At 33.5% G+C, this 27,923-nt stretch overlaps 4 protein-coding genes across 4 annotated transcripts; 1 reads left to right on the top strand and 3 right to left on the bottom strand.

Moving 5' to 3' along the window:
- Positions 1-3,232: 3,232 nt before the first annotated feature.
- LOTGIDRAFT_139911 (hypothetical protein) lies at positions 3,233-4,528 on the top strand (the record flags this gene model as incomplete). Its single annotated transcript, XM_009049921.1, has 1 exon — positions 3,233-4,528. The coding sequence occupies one exon, from the start codon at positions 3,233-3,235 to the stop codon at positions 4,526-4,528; it is 1,296 nt and encodes a 431-aa protein (XP_009048169.1).
- Positions 4,529-8,199: 3,671 nt separating this feature from the next.
- On the bottom strand, positions 8,200-12,741 carry LOTGIDRAFT_238334 (hypothetical protein; the record flags this gene model as incomplete). The annotated part of the gene is made up of 4 exons (XM_009049920.1): positions 12,660-12,741; positions 11,870-12,406; positions 8,724-11,344; positions 8,200-8,416 (listed from the first exon to the last, which is right to left on the bottom strand). Exons 2-4 carry the CDS (start codon positions 12,386-12,388, stop codon positions 8,200-8,202), a joined length of 3,357 nt encoding a protein of 1,118 aa, XP_009048168.1. The 5' UTR covers positions 12,389-12,406; positions 12,660-12,741.
- Positions 12,742-14,296: 1,555 nt separating this feature from the next.
- On the bottom strand, positions 14,297-20,497 carry LOTGIDRAFT_139886 (hypothetical protein; the record flags this gene model as incomplete). Its single annotated transcript, XM_009049919.1, has 8 exons — positions 14,297-14,442; positions 14,617-14,799; positions 15,136-15,254; positions 16,125-16,301; positions 17,279-17,497; positions 19,233-19,415; positions 19,914-20,004; positions 20,290-20,497. Coding segments are annotated over 8 exons (1,326 nt in total), but the record flags the coding sequence as incomplete, so codon positions are not given.
- Positions 20,498-23,261: 2,764 nt separating this feature from the next.
- Positions 23,262-26,632, bottom strand: LOTGIDRAFT_95025 (hypothetical protein; the record flags this gene model as incomplete). Its single annotated transcript, XM_009049918.1, has 6 exons — positions 23,262-23,307; positions 23,689-23,834; positions 24,581-24,664; positions 25,231-25,374; positions 25,793-25,960; positions 26,498-26,632. Coding segments are annotated over 6 exons (723 nt in total), but the record flags the coding sequence as incomplete, so codon positions are not given.
- Positions 26,633-27,923: the final 1,291 nt, after the last annotated feature.

The raw sequence follows: 27,923 nt of genomic DNA, 5'->3' as shown, positions 1-27,923 counted from the left end.
TATATATTGAATATCAACAAGTTTGATCATAAACGTATTTTTTATGGAAATTTTGCAATTTGTAGCCTGCTTTTGGAGTTGGATTGCTTATTCGACGAACAAATTTTACTGATGCAAGCATGATACCAATTTTTTTTCTCTTTTACTGTTAATGGAGTGTAATTTGGACACATTATTTATAGGCTGCTTATTGGGTTTTATTTTACGAGCTGTCAGGAATTAGCTTGTTTTTATATTGTGGATGTGAATGGAGGTGACGTAATATGACATGGAGAGGATGAGATCGATGTAATCTGTGGGGAGGTATACATCACAATTACATCAATTACTAGCTGTGTTGACCAATATCTTCAATATCTAATGGAATCAACATCCAGCTCTGACAAGACAAATAGTGGGCGGCTAGAATAACTGTATTTAAATCTCAGTCCAATGGTTTAACAACTTTACTTCAGAAACTAGCTTTATACATTATGTTTTGTCGTGATTAAGCATTTGATTACGTGATTTATATCACAAAAGGAATGACATCGTTCAGATTCCAGACTTTTATATCATCGTAACTTTGGTCCTTAACGTTATCAATTGTTGATCTCGGAAATTTAAACAGCGATACGTTATATTGTTTTATCTGTTAGTTTTGTTTGCGTGGAATATTGTTCAAGATTAATCCTTATTATCAGTTATTTTTACTGCAGAAATCTCAATCTTAATTTAATAGCATACTGTGATATTTTTTGTCTTTCAATAATCGTGACGTTTTCAAGCATCTATTATCTGTTATCTGATCGGAAATGTCTAGTTGAAGTCGTTTAGTGGACTGTTGTCGCAGGTATCAAGAATTTCAGAATTAAACTTGATCAATACAAAAGAATATCATGTCTTAAAGTGCTTTACATATTTTTGTGTCCTTGCTCGGTGTTTTGACGACACTATAGCGGATTGATTGAGAAGGTGATCACCATTAATTAACCCAATTTACTATTACTATCTAGAACTTATTAGAACTTATAATCTTGGAAAGATTTTAATGAAGATGATCTATAATTTGTGGTCAACGTCGAGAATATAATGAGTTAGAACTTGTTATTATTTTGTTGGTTTCTAATCTAAGAATTAAAATCAATTTAAATGTGGAAATAATAGGTTGAAGATCTAGATCTCGGTAAGTTGATTTCCTTTATTCAAATCTGATTGTAACCCAATTTGTATGCTTTTGAATTTGTACTAGGCTACTTTTACACCAAAATCTGTGATCCATTACGATAGTTCCTCTCATCCTTGTTTTTTGGTTATGCAATCAAAGCATTATTTGGTTCCCCAAAACAAACAGGTACGATGACTTTAGGGACAATCTGGAACACTCTGTTACCTACATTAGTATTAACCAGGTCGGCACAAATTTCAATTTCATAAGTCCTCTTTCACTTTCTCTTCACTTTGCTAAGTTCTTAAAAATGGTCAATATGAGTGTATTTTCATCAGTGAACTTACCTGGTGTCATAAACTTACTACAGAATCCCTGTAAAATCTGGAAAATTGGAAAATTTATGAAAAGTTTTTCAATAGTTAATTGCATATGTATGGATAATTACTAAGTTTTTTGGAATTATCGGATTAAAAGTTTATAACTTTTAAATTCTATGTTCATTCTAAGACGTAGTATTCCTTTAAGATAGTTTATTATTCGTAATATATTATCTGTCACGATGTTACTTCCGGTTGAAAATGCTTTCAGAAGGAGTTGCATGATTTTTCAAAATGTAAATCTTAATTTTCAAAAAAGAAAACCCAAATCGGTGTTGATTTGGCAGAAATTGATTAGAAGAGTAATATTTTTATGGAATCGTTATAGCATCATCATCCAGTTAAGACATTTGTTGGCGTCATTATTGTGATAACGATTTCTGGATACCTACGTTAATGTTGTTGTACTTTTGGACAAGCGTGACCTTGAAGTAAATGTACAATGTTTTTTGACATTATCTGTAAGATCTATCAATTTCAAATTCCAGTGTGCTTAATTTGATAAGCACGAAAGAATATAATGCTTAATTCGAGAAAGACCGATAGAATATATTGTTATTCCTTCATTTTATTGTCAACCTGTAGAAATTTAATCATGTTTACTTTAGTTTTCATGCAACTTGGAATTGATTGATTATCCTTTTAAATGACGTCTGAAACAACTATATTATCTAGTCAGAAATGAAATTGCGACATTCGTTATCTGGTATGATTCATCTCGGATGTTTCAACAAATAGGTTTTCAGATAGTACATGCAATCATGGCAATGATTTTGAACCATGCACTGGATTATCCAGCCCATACAAATTTATCGTGTCTTACTCACTATCAGATCGTGTCAAAATTCATTCGGTCCCAGGTTCAACTATCTGCAGATTAAGAACGCCCACAGACATTGTGACTAGATATTGCAATCTATACAGTCAACTGTGCTTGGCACTGCGGCAGAGGTCTATGGTACATAATAAATTCCCTGGTACGTTTCAAAACTTCCACTTATACTTCTACAAGACAGGCATCTTCTATGCTCTGCAAGACACAATACATAATTATATTTGCGCTTTGAGAGATTGGTGTAGAATTTGTTATTAAGATGCTGGTTGTCAACAAGATACATTAAGTGACTTAATTTTCATTTTATCATCGATACTTTTCTCATTCTTTTCATGTGTTTATTTATAAACATCATTTTTTTCTATTTCTAGCCACAGATATCAACTGATACTATAGAGGAAAAAATCCTATCATGGATTACTGTTAAGAATACGACGAATCATCAAGGATTAATCTAAGAAAAACCGGAGTTCTTGAAGATAAATAGTATTTTCAGACGTTGAAGTGCTTGTCAAGACTCGGATTGCCTCAAGGAAAATAGATAATGGAATCATTGTGAAATTATACAAAATTAGTGAAGGTTATTCCCAAAGATGATTCCTGATAAATCATATCGTCTAAATCATAACACGATATTTCAATAGGAAATTAGTCCAACTTTCTGAATATTCCTGGTGAATTATTTTCATAGTCTTTATTACTGAATTTATTATGAAGGCACCAGACTAGAACTTCATTTGATTTATAATGCTAAATACCTGTAACTGTACGAGATATCAGAAAGGGTGTCAGTGCTAAAAGTTCAAGCAAATTAATTGTTCTTTACAAATAATAAATATGGAGAGAATCAACACTATGTGTATAGAGAGAATGGCGGATCTGACAGGCGAGCTTACTTCTGTCATCCGATCTATTGATCCTTACGTTCATTTATGCCACAATTTGAGCACCGCCATTTATTCCAAGAGAAAATCCATGACGGTTTTAGATTTTGCTGAAATGTTTCCATTGGATGTGGCTGTTCCGGTATTTGGTTACGCATCACCCATAGTAATTTTGGTGACTTTAATTTTGAATTTCTGCGTGATCAAGGTTTTAAGTAGCAGTAAATTTCGCTCTCCGACCAATGTGATGCTAGTGACCATAGCAGTTTTAGATATCTTAACTGGTTGTTTACAGTTACCATGGTATATTCATACCTACAGTCTCCACGGTTACAGACAACTCCCGGATCAGTTCTGGTGTCATTCCTATTATTATCTGTTTCGAGTAACGCCTATCATTATTCACACTGCGTCCTTATGGTGCACAGCTCTTCTAGCCTTCCAGCGGTATATGGGAGTATCGCAATTACGGCGAATCGGTTGTGTTTTCCAATATAAAGGACTCATAGGATGTTTTGTTACAATCGGAGCCGGATCGTTCATAATCCATTCCTTTGCTTTAACCCTGGTGAAACTGGATTCAGTTCAAGTTATCAGCAATGATATCATAAAAGCAGATGGTAGTCTGGCGTACACCAACACTTGCGCCATTTCGTACAGAAACGCCGACTTCAGAATGTATTATTCACAATATTATGAATGGACTCGTGCTTTCCTAGCTCAGATATTGCCTTGTGTCATCCTCGGCATATTTAACCTTTTGCTAATCAGAATAACGATCAAAGGCTACAGATACAGACGCCGTTTAGTCCGAGGCAACAAAGCTGCTCAGAATAGAGAGCTAAGAACAACATTACGTATGTCAATCATGCTCATCCTTATAACCGGAAGTACCCTTCTAGCAGAGACGTTTGTCGCCATTTTACTCATTATTCAAACCTCACAAGAACATACTGAAATAGTCCTCGCTGATCCAACGAATGTTTCTAAATCAATGGTGATTTCTAACTTTTTGATATTGTTCACGTTTCCTTTAAATTTTCTTTTCTATTTCTTAATGAGTAGTAGATTTCGACGCCATTTTGTGAATTGTTATATTCAGAGAAAACATCGTCGTATTGTGCCTTTATTGGGGCAATCTCAGAACAAGAATGGAAATGATGAAGATGATGATGACGACGAAGACGAGGTTGATGCTGCTCCGCAGATCTCTCCCGTTCAAATGAACAATTTTCAGAAAGAAGAAAATTCACGCTACAATTATTCATCTCAAACCATGTAGGAATGAAACTAAAAGACTTAAATCCTGCATTTAAACCAATTGAAAGAGTATAACGTATTCTTTTAATAATATTATATTTTTACATTGAAAAAGATTTCCTCAATATTGTTGCAATTTAGGGCTTTATGAGGCGGTACAGGGTCCCCCTTGGAGTCACTACTGAAGCTGCATAGTTATGTGGATAATGTCGAATGTCTGAAAAATGAAAGTAAAGGAATAAAATAAACTGAAGTGTAAGAATTTATTAGAAATTCATAAGCAAATATAGTTCGGGATTGACAGTGGGTCGAGGTCGAACTGGCTTTTCACTTACTGACCGATATACCAATAAGTGGAACAAAGAATAATAACAAGTTTTTATGATGGTTTCATTTTTATTACTTTTGGCACAATATAATAAGTTTTTAAATTGAATTTACATTTTATTGCTTCGAGCATGCTATTGGGTGATTTGTTGAATCCGGTACAAATGTAAAAACTAGAGTGATTGAAAGTCGTGTTATTGAAATATAGACTGTACATTAAACATATTATGAAACGTTTTTGCAAATTCATCGTTCGTATCATTTACATAGCATTGTTAAAGGGATGTGGTCATCTAAATATTCAATTTGATTTGTGCTTGGAGGTAGCAAACGGTACTTTTCCGAATGAAAAAAAACCCACAAATACTGAAACTTCAAAAGCTAGACAATTTTGTCTATTTATGAAGAGGAATGCCATTAATGGTCAAAACAAATTGTTATCAAAGCATATGTCACTTACGTCTCTTCAAGAAGTTTATTGTTTTTATTCAATTATTTTGTAGCCGAATGTCAGATTAAATATCTAAAAATGTGCATATATAGACCAAAAAAAGAGTTAGCTATAAAAAGTAGTTGCCAACACAAATAATTTGAGCAATAAATACCTTTAATGTAATCCAGCTGAGAGATTTATTACAAATTTTTACACCATTCTATCATTACATTTGTTAATGTCAACAAAGTTTAATGTCTATACATGACATTTTATTTTTGTACTGTAAATATTTAATCATGAATTAGTGACGTCGTTAATATATTTATTATTTTAGTATTTACAAACTAATCTAAATTCAGCGAACATTGCATAAAGTTATTTTTACATTTTTATCATTGATTGAGGTTGTATATAACAATATAGCTTTATTTATTTGCACATTACAAATTTACTTGCTATCAGGTCTATTTTAGATCATTTCAATATTGGTTTTAATATTCTCATAACGGAAACCATTAATGGTGTTCACATTCAAATTTGTTTTCTAATTTACCCAGTAAACAAACATCCTACGCAAATTAACTTCCGTTTTTTTCAGCGTGTTTGCATTATCTATGAGTTTCCAATATTTGCTTATTTTAAATGAAAGGGCTTACGTCATTTCCGTAATTTATATTTATTTTTTAAGACGAATGTGACACCTCATTGACGATCTATTTAATTAAAGAGAGTGAAATGTACCAAGTTTATATATATAATATATAGATAACTAGAACCAATAATATATTCTTATCAAAATATCTGCAATGTATGTGTATATATATAGTTTAATTATTATCATAAATGTTGCTGTTTTGTTATTGATAGATTTATGATAAAGTACTGCTATTGTGTTTGACTTTAGTTTATGCATCAAGAGATACACTACATGGCCTATCATACTATAAGATATATTTTTATTTTAATACACTACATGTATTTCTAAAGATCATATTATTACAATATATATTGTTATACAATACATGTATTTAAAGAGTTCGTATTATAAAAATACACATTGTAATACAATAAATGTATTTCAAGAGATCATATTATCAAAATACATATTGTAATACAATACATGTATTTCAAGAGATCATCTCACGGCACATATTGTTATACAATACAGGTATTTTAAGAGATCATCTCACGGCACATATTGTTATACAATACAGGTATTTTAAGAGATCATCTCACGGCACATATTGTTATACAATACAGGTATTTCAAGATATCAAATCACGACAAAATGGTGCTACAATATGTGTATTTCAAGAGATTATCTCACGACACATATTTCAAGAGATCAGTTCATGTTACATACAATAGATGTGTTTTTAGATATATAACGATACATACAGCGATATCAAGCAATCGCAAGTTAACATTAGTTCAACTGGTACAGTCTCAAGTCTCAGAATTATCCAGTTGCTTACATAGCAGGAATGAAGCTTGTAATTAAAACAAATATGGGCATTGGATAGTCAGATAACGACTTAATTACCATTTTATTTTGTCAATATTCTGATCATGATATAAACTGTGTATGAATTGTTTTGATTGACAAGAGAATGTACAGGTTAATAAGTGGACATGCTGATTTAATTCTAGAGATAGAAAATCAGTTAATTATTATTTATAAATAATTACTCTATGGGTTACTGAACAGTTAGCCATTTAAAACTGACCACAATCTGGTGAATAGTAATGCACCACAACCTCACAACCCACACCCCCACCTTTGTCCCTCTCCCTTTGCCCCTCTGTAGCTACGGAAACTATCTTGTGCCAAACTGACAGACATGCCCAACAGTGACATTAGGAGTTCCAGAAAGGTGTGAATGCCTTTAGTAAATTGATATTGATGAATCTGAATATTTCACAGTTCCATATGCCTGGCAGGAACTTAATTGAATTAATTTAATCTCCAGTCAACGATCATTCAAAACACGCCGTAATGAACTAATGTTTCAGAATCAAATACCAAATATAGAAATAACAAAACGAACTATAAAATACAGAATGTTTATTTAGTTTGTATAATAATATACATGTAGATGATAATAAACTTAACAACGCCGCTTTGTAGCCATTCCTTTGCTTTTTAGTTCATCTAATAGTCATCTAATGCATATCTCAATCTATCATTCAAGCATAAATTGAAAATCTATTACCATAGCAAGAATTTAACCGAAAAGCTAATATTGTTTAATATGGGTTCCCTTATTTTCATTTAGGAAAATGAAAATGCTAATACTTATGTGAACGGAAAGTAGAGATGTTCTAATGACATGAAAAAATACCAGTTTGTCTCACATGTCCATAATTAGCTAAATTAGAAGAGAATTACCAGCGGAATTCAAATGAGTGACCGATCAAGAAAGGTCAAAAAGTCTTTTTTTGTTTATCCAGACTGTAAATACACGGACATTAATGATGTTAAAACCCTCTATTATATGCAATAAGAACATAAAGATATGATTAAGAATACATGATAATTCATTAGAAACATCAATTAATCAAATAGTTTGCTTAATTTGACACTAAAGAATAAGGAAACCCATCTTTAAGTTACGATGCTAAAATTTGAACCATTGAGAAAGTAAATTATTATGGAAAGGATTTCTGATGTTAGTTCATCAGAGTTGTTATACCCCTACGTGCAGGTTTTTGTAAGTTAATCCCCCACCCCCAAAGAAAAAAATGCTTCTCATTAATAAAGTTAAATAAAGCTGCAGGGTGTAGTTCCCTGTGTTACGTCTGCTACATGTTCATGCTCGGTTAATAATGTAAACTGCCTTGTTCTCATCGCCTAGTACTTGGTCTGAATCACTGTTTATTTCTCTTCCATTCGAGATTTGGTCCAGCTTACCCAATGTCCAGTTCACTGGTTATTCTTTCTCACCATTTACTCTGTTCTCCTCCAAATACAAACTGTCCTTGCATCCCGCCAAATAGTCCTCTCTCAACATGGTGTGCATAAATCGATAATGTCTAGCTTCTGATTTCCATGTCGCGAGCATGTCTTCCTGTAGTGTTATTTTTTCTAACATTTTACAATAGCCATCTTGTTGGTGAATAAATCTTTCCCAGATATCACCCAGCACACTGCAATAAATTATCATTATCGTTTATTTAATATTTTTACATGGACACCCTATATTTCCAAATGCCGTGGCCTGGATGAAGGAAGATTCATTCTTCACTTAAGAAAAGAAGAGCTGTTTTTCTCTTTTTGTGACCTTTGGTATTTCAACTGATAAATCTACAAGTGACCAAAGCAGAAGGCGCCTCTAATCACAGTGAGTGGTAGTCGTGCTTTTTCTGCTCATCTTAGTTGTAAGGTTTCACTCATGACTCGATTCTTATTTTGCATCTAGTTAATATTAATACTGAAAGATGGAAGATGATTTACCTATTTAACGAATGCACAGTTGTTCTAAAATGGTTATCAATCTTCTCTTCTTTTTCTTTCTTCTGGTTCTCAATTTCTTTCTCATATTTATCATTCTTCTCTTTGCTTTGGAAATGCGATCTGAATTTATTGGCGAGGAAGGTTTTCACTTTTGATTTAGATTTCTTATTCTCTGCTGCTTTCATTTCTTCCAGTTGTTCTTTCAGACGATTTAATTCTTGTGTTATAATTTCACTATTATTGTCATCTGGTTTGCCAAAAACAAAAGGACCCTGTATGTCCTTAAAATCATCCATCAGATCCGATTGCCACTTCTCTTCATCCTCTTCCATGGCCAATCTAATATTTTTTCTGAGGTTTAAACCTAGTACAATTTCGTTTCTACATTTTCTGTTTCTTATGGACATATCAATTCTCTCTCGCTCTTTTTCTTCTTTATATTTGTTTAGTTCAAACGGTTTTGATTTGGTTACATTAATGGCTACTTGTTTATCGCGATTACATCTTGAAAGCGCAGGCGCACTTTGTACTTGTCGAGCTGTTATAATAGAGTGTTTAACTGTTCCATAGCTCGCACCTACATTTTTCTTCTCAGTATGTAATGTAAATTCCTTAGTCTGTTGATTGAACTCAATTTTAGATATCTTTTTATCTGGATACTCATAATGAGAGTCCCTACTCTCCCGTACAATCGAAGGAGCTACCACCGACGTATTCACCATTGGTGTTTCAGCTCGTTTTATCCCATTTGTGATCTTTTCTTTATCCTGTTCTTGGCGAGGCCATGGTGGCCCCATTTCTTTGCTATCAGGCGATTTCTCCTTATTTAATCGTGGTTGTGACCTTTGTAGTGTTTTGTTGGGGGAACCAATGTTTCCTTCTTCCTTGATCTCTCGTAGCTTACTCAATTCGGATGCTCTTGTGTCTTTGATGTCCACTGGTTCGGGGTTATTGTACGGTTTTGGAGGCAATGCTTGCATTGGTGACCGTTTTCCCGATAAAACCTTCTTACCCAGTGGATGTTCGAATGCCACATCCTTAACCTGTTCTTCCTCTTCTCGTCTTTTAACTTTCTTTTCGTCTTCCAGATTGTTTAGCCGCAGAAGTTTTGATGCGTTTGTCTCCCGAACAACAATATCTCTTGGCGCAAGCAGAATCGGATCCGCTTCTTGGTAGTCCTCTGGAGACAGAAGACCAGAGAGATCTAGTCTCGGGACAAAATCTGGTCTCGGTGGTTCAAGTTCTATTGGAGTTGGTGGCAGAGATTCAGAAGATGATCTTGAATAGGGCGGAGAAAGAGATACTTGTCGCTGCGTTTTAATTTTGAATTCTTGTGTTGGGTTTTGGACTGGAGCGACAGGAGCTTTGATTGGAGCTTTTACTTGAGCTTTGATTTGAGCTTTTACTGGAGCTTTTACTGTAGCTTTTACTGGAGGTTTGATTTGAGCTTTTACTGGAGCTTTGATTTGAGCTTTTACTGGAGCCTTAATTTGAGCTTTTACTGGAGCTTTGATTGGAGCTTTAACTGGTGGTAATACCTTCTGTGTTTTTTGGTCTGGTTTCTCACTTTGCATCTGTAATTTATTCTTCCTTAACCGTGAAGCCTTGGTTTCGCGGACAACTAGGTTAACTTTGGGTCGACTCGGTGGCTTAGGAACTATTGCTTCTGGCAAAGGAACTTTCTGCTTTTTACCGAGGCTTGGTAAAACGGCCTTGTGATTTGCGCGTGATTCAGTCACTATATTCTTCACTTTGGAATTGATATCAGTGTCAGTTATGTTCGTGCATCCTTTCTGTACAGTTTGGATATTGTCAGATGTAGATGTCATGTAATCCTCACGACTAATTAATGATCCGGCTTTCAGAACTGATTCTTTTCCCAATTTCAGAGCCAAAACTTTCATTTGGTGAGGTAATACAACTTTTAGACCTTGTTCTTCCCATTTCTTCACAGTTCTCTGTCTTTCCTCCTCTTTCATTTTCCAGTGTTCCCGAAATTTCTTTTCCCTTTCATCCGCTATATTAACCTCGGGTCCACTTGGTAGCTGAGGAACTTTTGTTTCTGGCAAAGGAACATTCTGTTTCTGAAGCTTACTGTGACTTGGTAAATCGGCCTTGTGATTAGAATGTGATGCAGTCACTATATTCTTCTCTGTAGAATTGACAACAGTGTGAGTTATGTTCGTGCATCCTTTCTGTATAGTTTGGATATTGTCAGTAGTTGTCAAGTAATCCTCACGACTAATTATTGATCCGGCTTTTAAAACCCTTTCTTTTCCTAGTTTCAAAGCCAAAGCTTTCATTTGGTGAGGTAATACAACTTTAAGACCTTGTTCTTCCCATTTCTTCACAGTTTTCTGCCTTTCCTCCTCTTTCTTTTTCCAGTAAGCCTGGAATTTCTTTTCCTTTTCTTTCCATGTTTCAAGTTCGAGCATCTTCTTTCTCTTGTTTGCATCCAACTCTCGTCCTTGTGAGGTCTTGATAGGTGGAAGTCGTGTAGTTCTCATTGGAAGAGGGGAGATGACGACTCTGTAGGCAGTGGTAAATAATGAAGGATCCGGACTGCTTAAAGCACTGCTCATCTCGGATACCAATCTTTGTGACTTTGGAATAACACGAACCTGAACGGTATAAGGTTACATTATATAATGTATTTATCAATTTAAATCCGAAAAGATGGCGTGTTATATAAACGAGCTCTAAAGTCTAAGTTAAAAAAAGAATAGTGAATTACAGCTGTATTAAAATAAGAAGTTTGGTGGATGTAACTAGCAAGGCAAGTCATTATCACCCTTTTGGAGCACCTCATGTCGCTAGACTCGTTCATCAACTCGAGGACTCTATCAGCGAGTCCATATAGCTAATATATTTTTTATCTGTTATTTATAAATTCAGATGACAAGAAATCATATTTTACGCGTACTTCTGCACCTCGTGGAGCTAATCGACACGGGCGACCTCAGGAAGTTTGCACCTTCGAATGCCAACAATAATATTTAAATGTACTTTATAGAGATATATTTTATGCCATCCAACCAAGCATCGGTGATATGTATCAACCCATCGGGAGGAATGTTTTGTAAAAGTGGTCTCAACAGAGAACACACCTAATAAAATAACAGGATATTAAAACGCTTGAAATTTACCTTAGAGGAGGGTATAGTGGAATTCCAGAAAATAGTCCTCTTTTGATCAGATTTATCAATAGAAAACGCCTGAATTGATGCTGCTCGTACTGGCGACAGTTTATCAGCTAAGTTTGATGCTACTGATGGTCGTGGTGAAAGTGTAGCAGCTTCAGTTTCTCCTGGTGATCGTGTATCAATATCTGCTCGTCCTGGTGACTGAGTATTTATCACGGTCCATCCTCGAGTCAGCGCATCAGGTACGGCTATTCCTTGTGGCAGCACATCAGCTAGCGTCCATCTTGCTGACAGTGTACCTGCTACTGGTGGTGATAATGTATCTGCTACTACTTGTCCTGGGGATGGTGTGCGAGACACAGCTAGTTCTGTAGATTGTTCAACAGAATCTGTTGTATCAAATGACTGTTGAGATTCGGCATACTCAAGAGCATCTGATAATTTAGAGCAACACCTTCGAGATCTGTCTCGGTTCTGGACCGGCTGGTTTATCTCCATCTCTATCTGTTGGTTTTTATACATATAGGTATTCACTAGAATCTGGAATTGTATATATACAACGAGACGTGAATGGATTCTTTACTAGAATCAAATTGATAAGATTAATTAAGGTTGCATTGAAATAAGTAAATCCCAACCTTTTGAATGGGCTGAGAATTCTATATTTCATGTAGGCCTATAGATTTACTGTCGCCCTAGAAGCTGTTGGTGTTGAATAGTTGTTGGCGCGGCATTATCAATTAACTTAAATTAAATAAAGATTAATACCACTAAACAATAATAACAAACTTACTTGGAAGATTTAAACCAAAATCAAATAATCCTAGATAAATTGGATCAAAAATTTGACAAATTTCCTTAAAGTTTGGTTGTCCACAGTCTTTCAACTTAATAAAGCTAAGGAACAATTACGACGTTACTATGACGTCACAATGCTACTGCGGCGACGTTTTTAATCGGTTAATTTCGGAAGGTTTCGTAACCATACGGAAACTTATTTTATGTTGCTGTAGTATCCAAGGGCACAAATTTGGCATTTTTTACTGATTTTTTTTAACTTTTACTAGTTCAGTTATAAGATATTCTATGGAACAAAACAATTTGGTTTTAAACTTAAGTGTTCCGCTTTTCACGAAATGTAGCTGAGATATTGGTTGTGAGTTTTGGTGTACATTCTCAGTTTTTTTTACCCCATAAACATACAATTTTTACATTTAACTGCATTTGGCATAATAATGTTAATAACTCACCTAAAGATCTAGGTTTACTTTGTCTTTAAAGGATGAAAATATCAAATTTCGCTTAGAAATTCTCTGTGACTTTCTCTTCAAGTAGCTCCTTTAACTACTCACTATGTTGTGACGTCATAATCAAAATGCATGTTTTAAATTACATCAGCATATCAAGAGTTTAAATAGCTGTGGGTTTTAAATAACTGTGGTTTTTTTTTATTTGGTGAAATAATCTAGATTTTATCAAGTATACAAACTAGACTAGAACAGTTTAAATATTGATCATATTCGTTATGTTGCTAATAAAGTAAAACTTGTGTTTTGATGCCTTGGTAGCGCCAGCCTCCGAGACTTGTCTGGGGTGGGGGTTTTGGGGGGGGGGGGGGGGGAAGGGGGTGGGGGTGTCGGGATTGAGATTGCAAGGGTTCTCCAAGAAATTTAGACTAAAATTGGATGGCAATTCTTTCGGATTAAATTTTCAAAATCTGACTATATTTTAGCATATTCCGTCGACTCTTCGAACTCCTTAAAACACACCATTCTTCATCATTGATATCATCAACGTTAAATTGAATGATTAGTCTCGATCGTCAGTTATAGCGAAGACAGTGGTGGAACGAATGATGGTATTTGCATTATTAGCATTACAAATGATAAATTTTGTTAATAAATGGAATAGACCCATTACGATAGTTAAATCACGTCATCAATGTAACTTAATCACGTCTACAATTATCTTTCAGCACGTACTATCAGGACGAATTATTCGAGACATATTGATCTATGGCACGAGATTTCCGAACAGGAAGATGTAACATCCGTCCTCGATCGTTATCTGTTCCTGGATACATGTAATGATTTTATCTTCCTGGTGACTGAAAGGGTCCTAGGGTGCAGTTGCTATCCTACTATGTCATCTTACATGACATTTTAGATCAAATTGGAATACAGTATTTAAAAAGATGTGTCTGAATTCAAACAGGCGAATACAGATTTCTATTGTGAAAAACGATACGGGTAGTTCATCAAAATCCAAGCAACAGTGACTGGTGAAGTTGTGAACTACCAAAAAGGAATTTTATTTTATCAGATGGATATTCGTTAAAATATTTATCATAATTGATTGACCACACGCAAAAAATAAACAGATTTGTACAGAAAAACGTTTTTTTAATAATAGCAAAACAGGTATATTTTGTCAATGCACTAAGGTAGAGGTAGTTGTTGAGTTACCAGGTTCATTTTCATCAAAGTTCAGTCTTTTATAATTCTCTTTTAACACAGTAAATAACGGAAAACACACTATTATAGATCCTAGTAAAGTCCAGTTCATCCAATTTGTACCTGTAAATATATTTATAGGTGTTTATTATAGTCTTCATTGTAAAAGAGAATGCAGGCAATAGTTTACATTAATTCAGGTCTTATCAAAATTTGAACAAATTTTCGCTCCGTTTTACCATCAGCTGAACTGGTGAACTGTATTAAATTGAAAGATATTAAATATATATTCCTTACCAATATTGGGTATCATTAAGACAGAGAGAAATATAATACCACCAATATTATTCATCATAATCATCAAACCATTGGCTGTTCCTTCACCAATAGGATAAGCTAATTCACACGCTATTTCATACAATAATGGAATTGCTGCATTTAATGGTAATACACTCATGATTGTCGTGACATAGAATATAACTGAAATCCACAAAAAACTGGATTAACGACCAGAGATGGTATACAGTCGACTTGATTTCCTCTTCCACCACGCAATCGAACATACTTTGCAGAATGAACATCCCATATCGGGTTTGTTGGATTACACTTCCATTCTAAACAATTCATTGTCCCCATTATCTGGGTTATTTTTTTTTATTGAAGATGGTTCACGACATAATCTATTTTCTGTTATTAAAACATGCGATGGAGTTGATCTTTTAGAAATGAATAATGATGAACTTAGAAATATAATAACATGTTGTTGTTATTTCGCCTATTGTCAGCTTGAAGTATTGATGAACTTGTATTGCTTACCTGTTGAATAAGGAACAAATCCACTACAAGCTAAAGCAAACCACAGGGTAAAAGCTGCTCCAATAATGAATAATATAACTATAATTAGCTTTAAATGTTTACTAAAATTATCTGCAATTCTAAAACATAAAACATGATGACAAGCTATTATATATATCTGTTATATAGTCACTATTATAGACTAATAATGTAATTATTAAGGTGAACATTGTCGAGTGAGGGGATTAATTCATTATCTTTAAACGATCGTTTAGTTTGAATATTCAAAGGACTTTTAGGTGGGAATTGGTTTGGAATGCCTAGATGGACTAATGGAGAATACTGGATAATTTCGGGAATAATAGAGAATTCGGGATAAATTTGGGGATGAATGGAGATTACTGGATAAATTTTGAGAATACTGGATAAATTTTGAGAAAACTGGATAAAATTTGAGATACTGGATAAATTTTGAGAATACTGAATAAATTTTGAGAATACTGAATAAATTTTGAGAATACTGGATAAATTTTGGGAAGACTAGAGAATACTGGATAAATTTTGAGAATACTGGATAAATTTTGGGAAGAATGGATAATACTGGATAAATTTTGGGAAGAATAGAGAATACTGGATAAATTTTGAGAATACTGGATAAATTTTGAGAATCCTGGATAATTTTGGGAAGAATGGATAATACTGGATAAATTTTGGAAATAATTTTGAATACTAGGATACATTTTGGGAATAAAGGAGAATAATGGATAAATCTGGGAACAATGGAGAATACTAGAGAAATTTGGGAATAATGGTGATTATTTCATGTATATTTCTTGGGAATAATTTGGGAATATAATATACATTTGTTTAGGAATAATGGAAATGCTGTAGCTGTGTTTGGGAAATTCTCATTAATAGAAAGCTGGATGTAATACGATATTTGTGAGAAATTGTAATAATACTGAAAATTATTTATTATGTATATTTAAAGATTGATTAGCATAAGGTACCTTGCAATGACAAGAGAAGCTGCACATGCTCCGAAAGATGCATAGAAACCAATCCAACCAGCTTCCGTCTGTGAAATTCCCAGTGGTTGTAGAATTAAATTAAGTACTCCTGCCCAGACATTAGATACACCCAGCGCTGATCCATAGGCTATTCCTACCATTAATATGTTTCTATTTCTAAATATATAATTTGAAAACTTTTTGATTCTAAAACAATGAGTTCATCATTATTACATTTTTATTTTTTAAAATATAACATTGTTCCCTGATGTTAGCTTCCTGTTGACTGATGTTACATGAGTTAGCTTCTTACTTACTGATGTTACATGAGTAAGCTTTTTATTCAATGATGTGGTAGCTTCTTATACACTGATGTTAAACGAGCTAGCTTCTTACTCATTGATGTTACACGAGTTAGCTTCTTACTCACTGATGTTGCATGAGTATCCTTCGTACTTACTGATGTTACACGAGCTAGCTTCTTACTCACTCATGTTAAACGAGCTAGCTTCTTACTCATTGATGTTACACGAGTTAGCTTCTTACTCACTCATGTTAAACGAGCTAGCTTCTTACTCATTGATGTTACACGAGTTAGCTTCTTACTCACTGATGTTGCATGAGTATCCTTCGTACTTACTGATGTTACACGAGCTAGCTTCTTACTTACTGATGTTTCATGAGTTAGCTTCTTGCTCACTGATGTTACATGAGTTAGCTTCTTCAGACTGATTTTATGTAAGCCTCTTACTCATTGATGTTACACGAGTTATCTTCTTACTCGCTGATGTTACATGCGTTGGCTTCTTACTCGCTGAAGTTACATGAGTTATCTTCTTACTCACTGATGTTACACGAGTTAGCTTCTTACTCGTTGATGTTACATGAGTTAGCTTCTTACTCACTGATGTTACACAAGTTCGTCCTCGTTGATATTTTGTGAGTTAGCTTGTTACTCACTGATAAGACACGAGTTGACTTCTTGCTCACGGGTGTGTTACACGAGTTAGCTTCTTACTCACAGACATTACATGCAAAAAACCAAGACAGTTTATACTTTTTGAAAGCTTGTAGTTTGAGTTGGATATGGAGAATGTTTATCAAAAAAGCACACATGAATAAAGCAGGACTATCTATAATTATTCTCTTATTACCTTATAATTTCTTTTAATCCTTGAATAAAGTTTTTTCTGCTAACTGAAGCTGATGTACAGGGCGGTAAGGGTGGTTTCTTAGGGAAATATATTAACATCAATAAGAAGACACAAACCACTATTCCAAATTCTGCAATAGATTGTAGATCAGTAAAAAGACTGTCGATTCTAATCAGCTTCCAATGGCTATAAGTGTATATGTAATGATAATGATAAATACTCATTCAATGCCTGCTGCCCCACTGGAATTTGTCAGGCGGCACTCTGGTAAACTCTTTCACCTTTACCGGTAAGATGCGATTTTGATTATCCATAGGAGTTTACAATAGAAGGTGGAAATATTTCTTTTTAGAAACAGGATCAAGTTACAAACATCAGGATCCTGAACAGGCCAATGCCAAATTTAGAAGAGATTTACAATAGTTACACTGAATGAGGTAGAAATACTTACCAACAAACATAAGAAACTGAATATCTTGTCTTTCTGTTAATATTATATCTTCACCTTTATAATGTAAAAACATAGGTTACTTACAAATTTATCAAATTTAATGACCAAGCTAAAATGAAATCTATACCACCGAAACGCATCAATACTTTAACCGGAAGTTTTTTATGCGAAAGTGTGTAAAATGTTGATCTATGATTGAAAAGGCATTAAATTTTTGTACTTCCAGTTGGCTTGGTTGGTTGGATGCATCAAAATATTGGTATATCAGTCTATAATCTATACGTAAACTTACTATCGTTGCTTTTGAAGTGACTGGAAAATAAGAATAAATATAATGTTGCTTCTTTGGGTTAATCTATTAACAGCAGGCTGCTGTTTCTGCATCTTCACAATTACGGATTTCTATTTGGAAGAGAGTACCAGTGGAGGTGGGGAGGTGAGGTGGTCCTCCCCCTGGAAGATTTGCTAATCTAGGAAGTGGTTGAATGTTTCTAACGTGATTTTTTAGGGTAAAATTGACACGATGTACATGAAATTGGAAAGCAGTGGCGGAGCCACAGGGGGTGGGGGGGGGGGGAATTGAGTGGCAGGAGGGGCAGCCGCCCTCGCAGCCCCGAAGGCTAGTTTTTCGGGCAAGTCCCCCTGGGACGTAAACCTGGCTCCGCCACTGGCAAAACTCTCATAACTAAGTTAGAAATTCGGGCGACCTCAGATATCTCGCCCCCTGGGACGTAGACCTGGCTCCGCCACTGTTGGAAAGGTACATGTCACCATTAAACTCTATGATTTCTTCAAGATAATTATGTTTGTTCAGCTCACCTATTCTGATATAGTGTGAAAGAGTGAGTTGTATTTTCTGTTGTATTATGCTTGAAAGTGGGCACCAATAGAGGACCTGAAACAGATAGACAAGTCATTATTTGACCTAAGAGTTAAATAAATTGGTTAATGGACTTGATCAGTATAAAGGGCACTATCTTGAATGTGATTAATCAAGCTTTGTAAGATTAAATGTCAGATTTGATTACACTTCAAGGTAAATTTACACATGGAACGTCATTATTAAAATCAGTATTATTGATCTTAAATGCTACCTAACTTGACTTAAGTACACAGTTAGTGTGATGAATTCTCACATCTATTAAAAATCTTGCCTGGTATTTTCTGAAAACCGACTCAAAAAGACTGATGAAATTGTTATTATTGAGAGTGTCAGTTGTCTTCAGCATCTTTGTGATCAGTAGCACAGTCGTCAATGTCAATTTAAATTCTCATCAAACTCTTACTAAGACCATGCTAGGGATAAACTTAAGGACCTAAACCCTGATGGAATCGAGATTTTTGTTATCTAAATATGTTCGATTCAGACAATGAGATTGAGATCATCATCATATTTTGTTATGAGCGAATTTGAGTAATGACCTATTATATTTAAAACTACTGGTGTCACTGACATCAAACAGGTCAAATTGTATTTTTGCAAATTAACCCCACACCTCATACAAAGCTAAAAACATACCGATTAGAAATGAGCCAGCCAGTCCAATAACATCGGGTATTAAAACACCAATAGCAGTAGCTGTTGTTCTTTCATTTGGTGGAAACCAGGTCGATGATATGACAGGAGATGCTGACATTGCTACAGCACCAGCACATCCATTTAACAATTGACCTAGATGCATCATCCTACAAATTTATGAATATCTTTTACTGAGCATCTTTATTTACCAAAAGTGTAGGAATTGGTTAGAAGATATAACGCTTAATGTAGCAGGCTTATATTGTCGTTGCCAATTTGGATTTTTCGTCTAAGATTTGGTTGTACATCTGTTACATTCTTTAAAGCAGGATGGCTAGATGGGATACAGTCAGTAGCAGGGTTTGGCTGTTAAGCTGACACGTACACAATTGCTGGTTCAAGCTGCAACATAGAAGCTCGAAATCGAATATCATCAATTGGTAGGATGGAAATACATCTTTGGAAACTACATTTTCAGGAATATATACCAAATTCTACAGACCATGTGACCTATTTCGTAGTGATGATCTATTTGCTTATACATTTCAGCTTGGTCAACCACAAAAATTAGAGATTCCACTACCAACAGAATGAAAGTCTCGTTGCCTAACGCATCTGTTATGCGACAGAACTGGACAAGTCTTACATTTCAGAAGTAGTCTTACCATGTTGAGATTGGTGGTGTCTGTGAAATACATCTACAACCAGAACCCAGCGTTATACAGAAACAAGATATAATACAGGCAACTCTAATACCTGTAAAAAATTTTTTTAAATAGAACAGTAATCTCATTATTAAAAAACATATCATTCATTTGTCACATCAGGAATATATTGCAGAATCCACATTCGAAGGAAGGAAAAGAATAACGCGATAATGCGATCTTTCCTGGACATAGGAAAATTGTTATTGTGTCATATTATTATTCAGGTATTCGGCCAGGGCCTGAATGATACACATCAGTGTCACAGGACTCATTGGACTCAAAATGCGGCAGTAAATACTCTGTTCAGTTAACCTTTCAAAACCTCTGACCTCACCTTTTACGTCTAGCAGCCATGAGTAGAATATCACAGTTATACAGATCATAATAGGTCCCCAGTTGGCAAGTAAAGCTATATCAGAATCGGACCAGTTATAGGCATGTTTAGCTGTATCAGATATTGGTCCCCATGTATTCCATACTAGATATTGACAAGCAGTGAACAAAGAAAATACCATCAGAACATACCATCTTGTTTTATATAACTAGAAAAAAGAACAATCGAATGGATGGCGGTTTCGATTGATCATATTGCATTTGAGTAAGGCTCTGGAACTGGCGTTCAAAGGATTCAAAGTGAAAATAACCAAACTTACATTAAACTTTCATTGTACTACTATCAGTATATCAAATCACACAGCCGCATTCAAATTCAGACTTTTTTCTTTGCCTTGTTTTCTATGTATTGCCCTTTTACTTTTTACTATACACTACTGTGTTTAGACAAAAAATCAGTGGTTCAACTAATTGAGTTTGGGCCTGTGGAATTAAGTTTTTTTTTTAACATTTGCTGTCCCGAATTCAGAGACCCCTCTGTAAGTCAATGAAATGCCCGTTTATGGAAGATTTAAAGATTTTCAGTCTGTAGATAATGCTATATCACTCATCTATATGTATTTATTTTAATTTTTTTTCTGGAGGTGGTGGACCACGGCCACCCTCCCCCCTTTAACGTACCATGGTGGTTGAGTCACTGCCAACTATACTTACTAACCTTAGTTTGTCTCTGATGAATAATAGTAATTTCAGATTCATTCCCTCCGCTCTTTTCTCCGATTTCAGAAAAGTTTTTTAAACTATCTTGTATTGAGGTACCTGGGTTCTTCCTTTTGACTCTACCATTTGATATCAGATGTGATCTCTCGTTATTTTCCTCGAAATTGTCAATTTCTTCCATCATTTTGGCTAATTAGGTGTACTGCTTTTTTTTCAAAATATGAATTACACTGTTATTCACAGACTATGCTTTAATCCATGCAAAACTGTCAGCAATTTTAAGTATGCAAGACATCTTAGTTACATCCTAAGTCCATTATTGCTCACACAACATATTTGTTTACAGGTGTCATTCACCGATTAGACTAAATGTAGTACATAAGTAGTAATTATCATAGTCCCTAAATAACGATGGCTCTTGATATAGATAAAATTTAAGCCTATCATATCAATAGTTTCTGTATCGTGTCAAAGGACCAATAAGTAACGTTCACCTTCCAGATATCTTATCTCAAATTACCAATGGTTTAGACACATAATAAAATGGTTCTTATATAACAACAGCTTATTCGATAAATTATTAAATATTATGATAAAGCGGATTTTTTTTACTCTATGAAGCTCATTTTATATATTTCGAGTGGCGTTTGTTATAAAGCTCACACAGCTCAATTAATAATTTCCGAATGGCGTTTATTATAATATATAACCCAGCTCTTTTAATATATTTCTCGAGGAGATTGTTATATAACCATTTAGCAATGGTTATTATCTGCATCTCATTTAATGTACTTCTTGCAGTGATTATTATCTGCATCTCATTTAATATACTTCTAACGATGGTTGTTATCTACATATCATTTAATATAAGTCTAATGGTGGTTGTTATCTACATATCATTTAATATAAGTCTAACGATGGTTGTTATCTACATATCATTTAATATACTTCTAGAAGTGCGTTACATTCATCTGTATATCTTCACAGATAAAGAAACAAAAAAAATTCAGAAAAGTAGTATTAGTACTTTATTGCATTTCTACAATACACACTCTAGATATAAAAATGACAGTATATTGTTGGCGGTATCAAGATGAAAGTTCTCACTTTGCAGTTACAATCCTTCCTTCTAAACTATAAGTATCTTCTTATTTTCTAGATAAATGCTGAATAACATTCTAAAGCAATGATAATAGAATTACCAAAACCAAGAATCAACTACAGTGTTACTTCATTACTGATGAAATAATAATAATAATGAAACTATTATATAAATCCTAATCATTAGCCAAATTCAAAGATGTCACTGACAAGTTTGTAATTTTAAAATGATCAGGGTAAATAACACAATTTTAAATTAAACAGAATTTAAAGAATGAACTTTACAATGTAGTAAATCTTACTTTTACTGGTAATTATGTAGCAATTTATATAAAATATGAAGCAAACTTTTCTATTACACATTTTTATTGGTTTTTTGATAATGCATTGAACTTAAATAAATGCAATTGTTTATACCATATACCTGTAACATTGAATTTACACTATTTTTGATGCTAGGAAACATTCTCTTTGCCAATAGCACTGACAACTATAATGGCACTAAAAACAGGTTTTTTTCACTGCCTAAATAGTCTGTGGTCCAGGAATATACTATTATTATCATCAAATTCTCTTTGACTGTGATCTTAATGATTCCTCGTAAGCTTGAATAGTTGCCTCTAATTCTCCTTTACTTGTAGCATGTGCTTCCTTTGAACAATATTGCTAAGAAAAAAAATTGTAATGAATTAAATCGGGGCTGATGACATAAAATGTGAACTTCTTTGTTTATTTCAGTTTATATCTCTATGCACACAAAAAAATGTCATTTTTGGTTTAAGCTGCAAAAATCAATTTGGCTTGAGGTTAATTTGAATGTACTGTTTTAAATACACTTTGAGCAAGATCTAGACTGACAAAGAATTGGAGAGAAGTTGTTTCTAAATTTAAAATGACAATACTTTAAATGTGCTATTTTAAATACAATTTGGACAGGATGAATACTAACTGATAATAGTTTCAAACTTTAGAATGCCTAAGAGTGCAAGAGGGGAAAACAGAACTTTGTGGCCATCCAGTATCCATTATAACTATTTTGTTTTTATCCCTCACTGAATAAACATTATAAAAAAGTTTATAAAATACCTTAATGATATCTATTGGATGTTGTGGTTTAGATGATAGACAGAATTTAGCTATGGAACTTGTTGGATGTAATATAGAATATAATCTAACTAAATTCTCACCATCATCAATCCTACAAAAAATTACTAATTTTTAATACTAACTATAGCATTGGAACTCTTTTATAACATAATTTGCTTGGTTACATCACACAAATGGTGGCCGTGGGTTCTAATATCAAAATGTGTGTGAAAGTCTGGTGTTAAGGATAATCCTGGAAAGATCAATGCCAAATGGTTTGAAAGACAAGCTGATAGCCAGGACCTTATGAATCTAAGTTGTAACGTAATAACATTTTGTTGTTCTCTTATACCTTTCAATTGACTTTATCTTACTGAATTAATCAAAAGGGACCGTATGTTTCCAAGACTCCCTCAAAAATAAAAACCCCCAAAAAAACATAAAAAATGTCAGTTATCAAATGAAGAAAATAGCAACCATACTGTCTACTTACAAATTGAGTTGTAACATATCTATCAATAAATATTCTATCTTTTTATACCATGCCAAATAAAATATTAAAGTCCCAAAATGTCGGGTTGCTCTGATAACATCAAATAACCTTTCACTATTTATAAATTCATAAGCTCTGTGTGTTACCTGAAAAGATGACAGAGATATTAATTAACTTTCCAAATGTTCTTTTGGTGACTTTTTTGTTTGTTACAAAAAATTCTCTCTTGATCTAACACCTTGATTATCATAAAATCCCTGTTGATCCCTGATGATCAGAAAATCTATCCTGATGATCTGAAAATTTACTGTGATGATCTGAAAATTTACCTTAATGATCTGAAAATTTACCTTAATGATCTGAAAATTTACCCTGATATGAAAATTTACCTTAAAGATCAGAAAATTTATCCTAATAATCAAAAAATTAACCTCAGAATCAGAAAATGTACCCCTATAATTAGAAAATTTACCCTGATGATCAGAAAATTTACCCTGATGATCAGAAAATATACCCTTATGATAAAAAAATTAACGCCTATAATCAGAAAATTTACGCTAATGATCTAAAAATTTACACTGATGATCAAAAAATTTACCCTAAAGATCAGAAAATCAACCCTAATAATCTGAAACCTAATGATCTGAAAATTTACCCTAATGATCTGAAAATTTACCCTGATCATCTAGAAATCTACTCTGATATTCAAAAAAAATTTATCCTAATAATCTGAAATCTAATGATCTGAAAATTTACCCCGATGATCAGAAAATCTTTCCTTATGATCTAATATGACAATTTATCCTGATAATCAGAAAATTAACCCTGATGATCTGAAAATTAAGCCTGATTATCAGAAACTTACTCTACTATATCAGTGATTGATACTTACTCTAATGAACTCTGGGTCATCCGGTTCATACTGTACAACAGCTCTGTCTAAAACATAGATAACTTTACCATCATTTAATACTTCCTACAACACATATCAAATCAAAGTTATCATTTATTAAAAATTCAACTGAAAGACATTCTAGAAATAGCATCCAAAAATAATAAATATTTATCATAAACACAAAATTACCGCAGGTTTACCAATGATATGCTAGTTGGTGTCATGAATCTTACAGGTATACTATCGGTACCTCTAAGGATGACCACAAAATTTGAAATCTGTTCAACTTGATACAATAGAATCTCTCTATAATCCAATAAATCAATAAAACTGTAATAGTTCATTAAGATAAGTAATTTTGAAATAATAAATCTTTTTATCTATATAATTCATAATCATTTAGTTTAATGGATATATCCTCTTATATAGAGATTCTATTCTTAAGTCATGGCACCAGGTAAGTCATGAATATGACTGATGAATATAAACACTTGTTGACCAAATTAGAGGCTTCAAATTTTATATCCATTCTAAGAGGTAGTATCTTTTAATATCAAATGCAGAAATTCCAATGATAAGAATGATCTTGGCATTATCTATCAATCAGTGCATTACAACATTTTTTTCTAAAATGACTAGTAACTTACATCCAACTGTTTTTCTTCAAATATTATAGGAGGGTGAACAAGTCGGCCTTTTATAGGATTAACAACAAAGTTTAATCTATCTCTTTCTTCCCAATCAACTTTCCTTAACTTACCACTGGGTTCTCTGATTGTCATAAATCTGTCCTACAACACAAAGATTTAGCACTTTAACTTATTGGTACAATTTACAAATTGTTGCCTATGGTCTCTACTCTAAATAATAATTTGACTACATCAAGTAATTTTTTAACCAAAATATAAAAACTCATAAAATACTTGAATGAAATATCTCCACACTGAATCAATCAAAATCATAACTTCCTGTCCTACTTTTCTGCACTTGTTTGGACTTAGGAACTAAACCATGCAGTGTGCAATGAAGGAATCAGCCTATTAGTTTTCCAATTGTTGAGGGATCTTGAACATTCCGACAGTAAAATCTGAAGGTATTATCTCAACCCATGTGAGATTGAAACCTGTACCTACAGATTTGCTAACTGTCCTAGAAAATTTTACAAGACAAGCAGGGTTTACTCAGAAATAATATTGACAGTTACTTTACCCTATTTATAAAGCCTGCAGATATATCTATAAATGCCAAGTTAGATGAATCAAAAGCTTCTAGCTGTGGATTTTCTTCTAAGGTAACATCTATTGATTTCCTTTCTTCCATAAATGGTACAAATGAATGAATTTTTTTGCAAACCTCTGATGTTCTTTTGGCATGCAACTAAAAAATAAACAACAAGTATTTGCAAAGACATGACAGTTTATGTGAACAAACTAAAGTTGAAAATAGTATTTCCAGAGATAGCTTTGATACCAGTGGCTAAATGAAATCCAACACTGGGATAACACTTCATTTACAATCTCAACAACAAAAAATTATGGCATAAAGGTCATTGTTCTTCTAAAAAATACATATATGAAAACATCATAGACATTTGCATTGAACAGAGACAGAGCTTCTAGATTTGAAATAATCTTAATAATTACATGTACAAAGTGAAAGTTTTTTTCTTTCACTCGCTATACCGAATAAAGGGATACTGTTTGCAAACATATAACCCAAAGCTTCCAAAGTTTTACTAATGAAATCTCCGGATTTTAGCTTGAAGTCAAAATATTCTTTTTTTTGTACTTAGAGGAGCTCAATATTAGCAAATATACAATTCATATTTTCAATCTGTCATTCACAAGAATAACTCAGAAAATAAAAGAAAATTCTACAATAAAAGGGGTCAGAGAAAATTTCACTCAGTCAAACCTCTTCTAATTCTTCATCTGTCATTAAAAAATATGTAGGATTTTCTAACTGTTGACCTTTTCTTGTTGTTCTGTTGAGAATGTCAGTGACAGTCATGCTTTTTAATATTTCCTGAACTTTTTCATCTCGGAATACAATATATCGATCTTTACCATCTTGATCTGTAACAGACAAAACTTTATTATTTTCAGGAAAAAAAAATTATTAAACAATGGTGGACTAAATCTGATAGGAATGAAGAATACAGTCAAGTAACCTAATTTCGTGGAAACCTATTATTCGTGGATTTCCGGAAACGATTAATAATTTACATGAGCGACCTTGCGAGACCTCCGCATTAATTTGTTTTGATAAACATGGGTTTTCTGTACAATGTCAGCTAGTAGAATGAATCCAGTACTTTCAATCAAGGTAAAATGTATTAATGTATACTTTGACAATACAAAATGGCAGCTTTCAGTTATTACCAAACGTCTCAATTTTTTATCGGCCGAATTTCCTTATAATCCTACGCTGTAATCGGAATTCCAAGTGTCGTCTGCTAGAATGTAGTCCAACGAATGAAGTCACGTGATCAACTAGCGGATTCCGTGTCAGCAGAAAATTTCTATGGAACACAAAGTGGACCATATTCTTATGTTGTTTCAGTGACTTTTAGCAATAAATCACGCTACGTATCTTATTTTGTCAGTCACTATTTTTTTTTAAATCGTTTTTTGAAGGATTTGTCACTAGTTATAATGAATTGATATTAAAGATAAATACTAAGAGAAGTTAATTATACCACCCGGTATCCATACAACATGTTTTTCTCGACTTATATATGTATCAAACAATTTACACGAAAATAGGTGACGCATTCTGCCGCCGTTGCCGAGTTGGTTGCTCACGAAATATGGGTCAAAGTGAAGGATTCATCAAGAAAATCGAAATAAACCAATTTTAATTACTTTGTAGAATATCTGAGAAAACATCTAAGACATAAAAAACTTTTTTCGTTTTTTTAACTTTGACGAAATTCGGTGTCGAATCCTTATATCCACGAAAATAGGTTACACCACTGACACTGTATAAAAGAAAAAGGTCAAATGCAAGTCGTCGTAAATAATGGCAAAAAGATCAAACTTGCCAATATTCTTTGCTGTGTGGAGAGTTTTAGAACAACAAAATGATCGCAATAAAATTTCTTGTGAATGTCTTTTATATGCAAGTTTACAAATTTTTTTCAGTAAAAATGAACTTCTACTGGGCGCAGACATCTTGGAAATGTACAAAAAATGAAACACATTCGACTAAGAAAACGAATCAATAGTTAAAACCTTCTATATTTCTATTAATGTATGGGGCTTCATCTAAAACTAATAAAACGGTGTTACAATATAATACGTTGTTTTATATCGATAAGAAACTAATTTCAAATGAAGAC

Source organism: Lottia gigantea (genome assembly GCF_000327385.1).
Source record: "Lottia gigantea unplaced genomic scaffold LOTGIsca_141, whole genome shotgun sequence".
NCBI classification, from domain to species: domain Eukaryota; kingdom Metazoa; phylum Mollusca; class Gastropoda; family Lottiidae; genus Lottia; species Lottia gigantea.
This window is presented reverse-complemented; position numbering and strand designations above follow the sequence as displayed.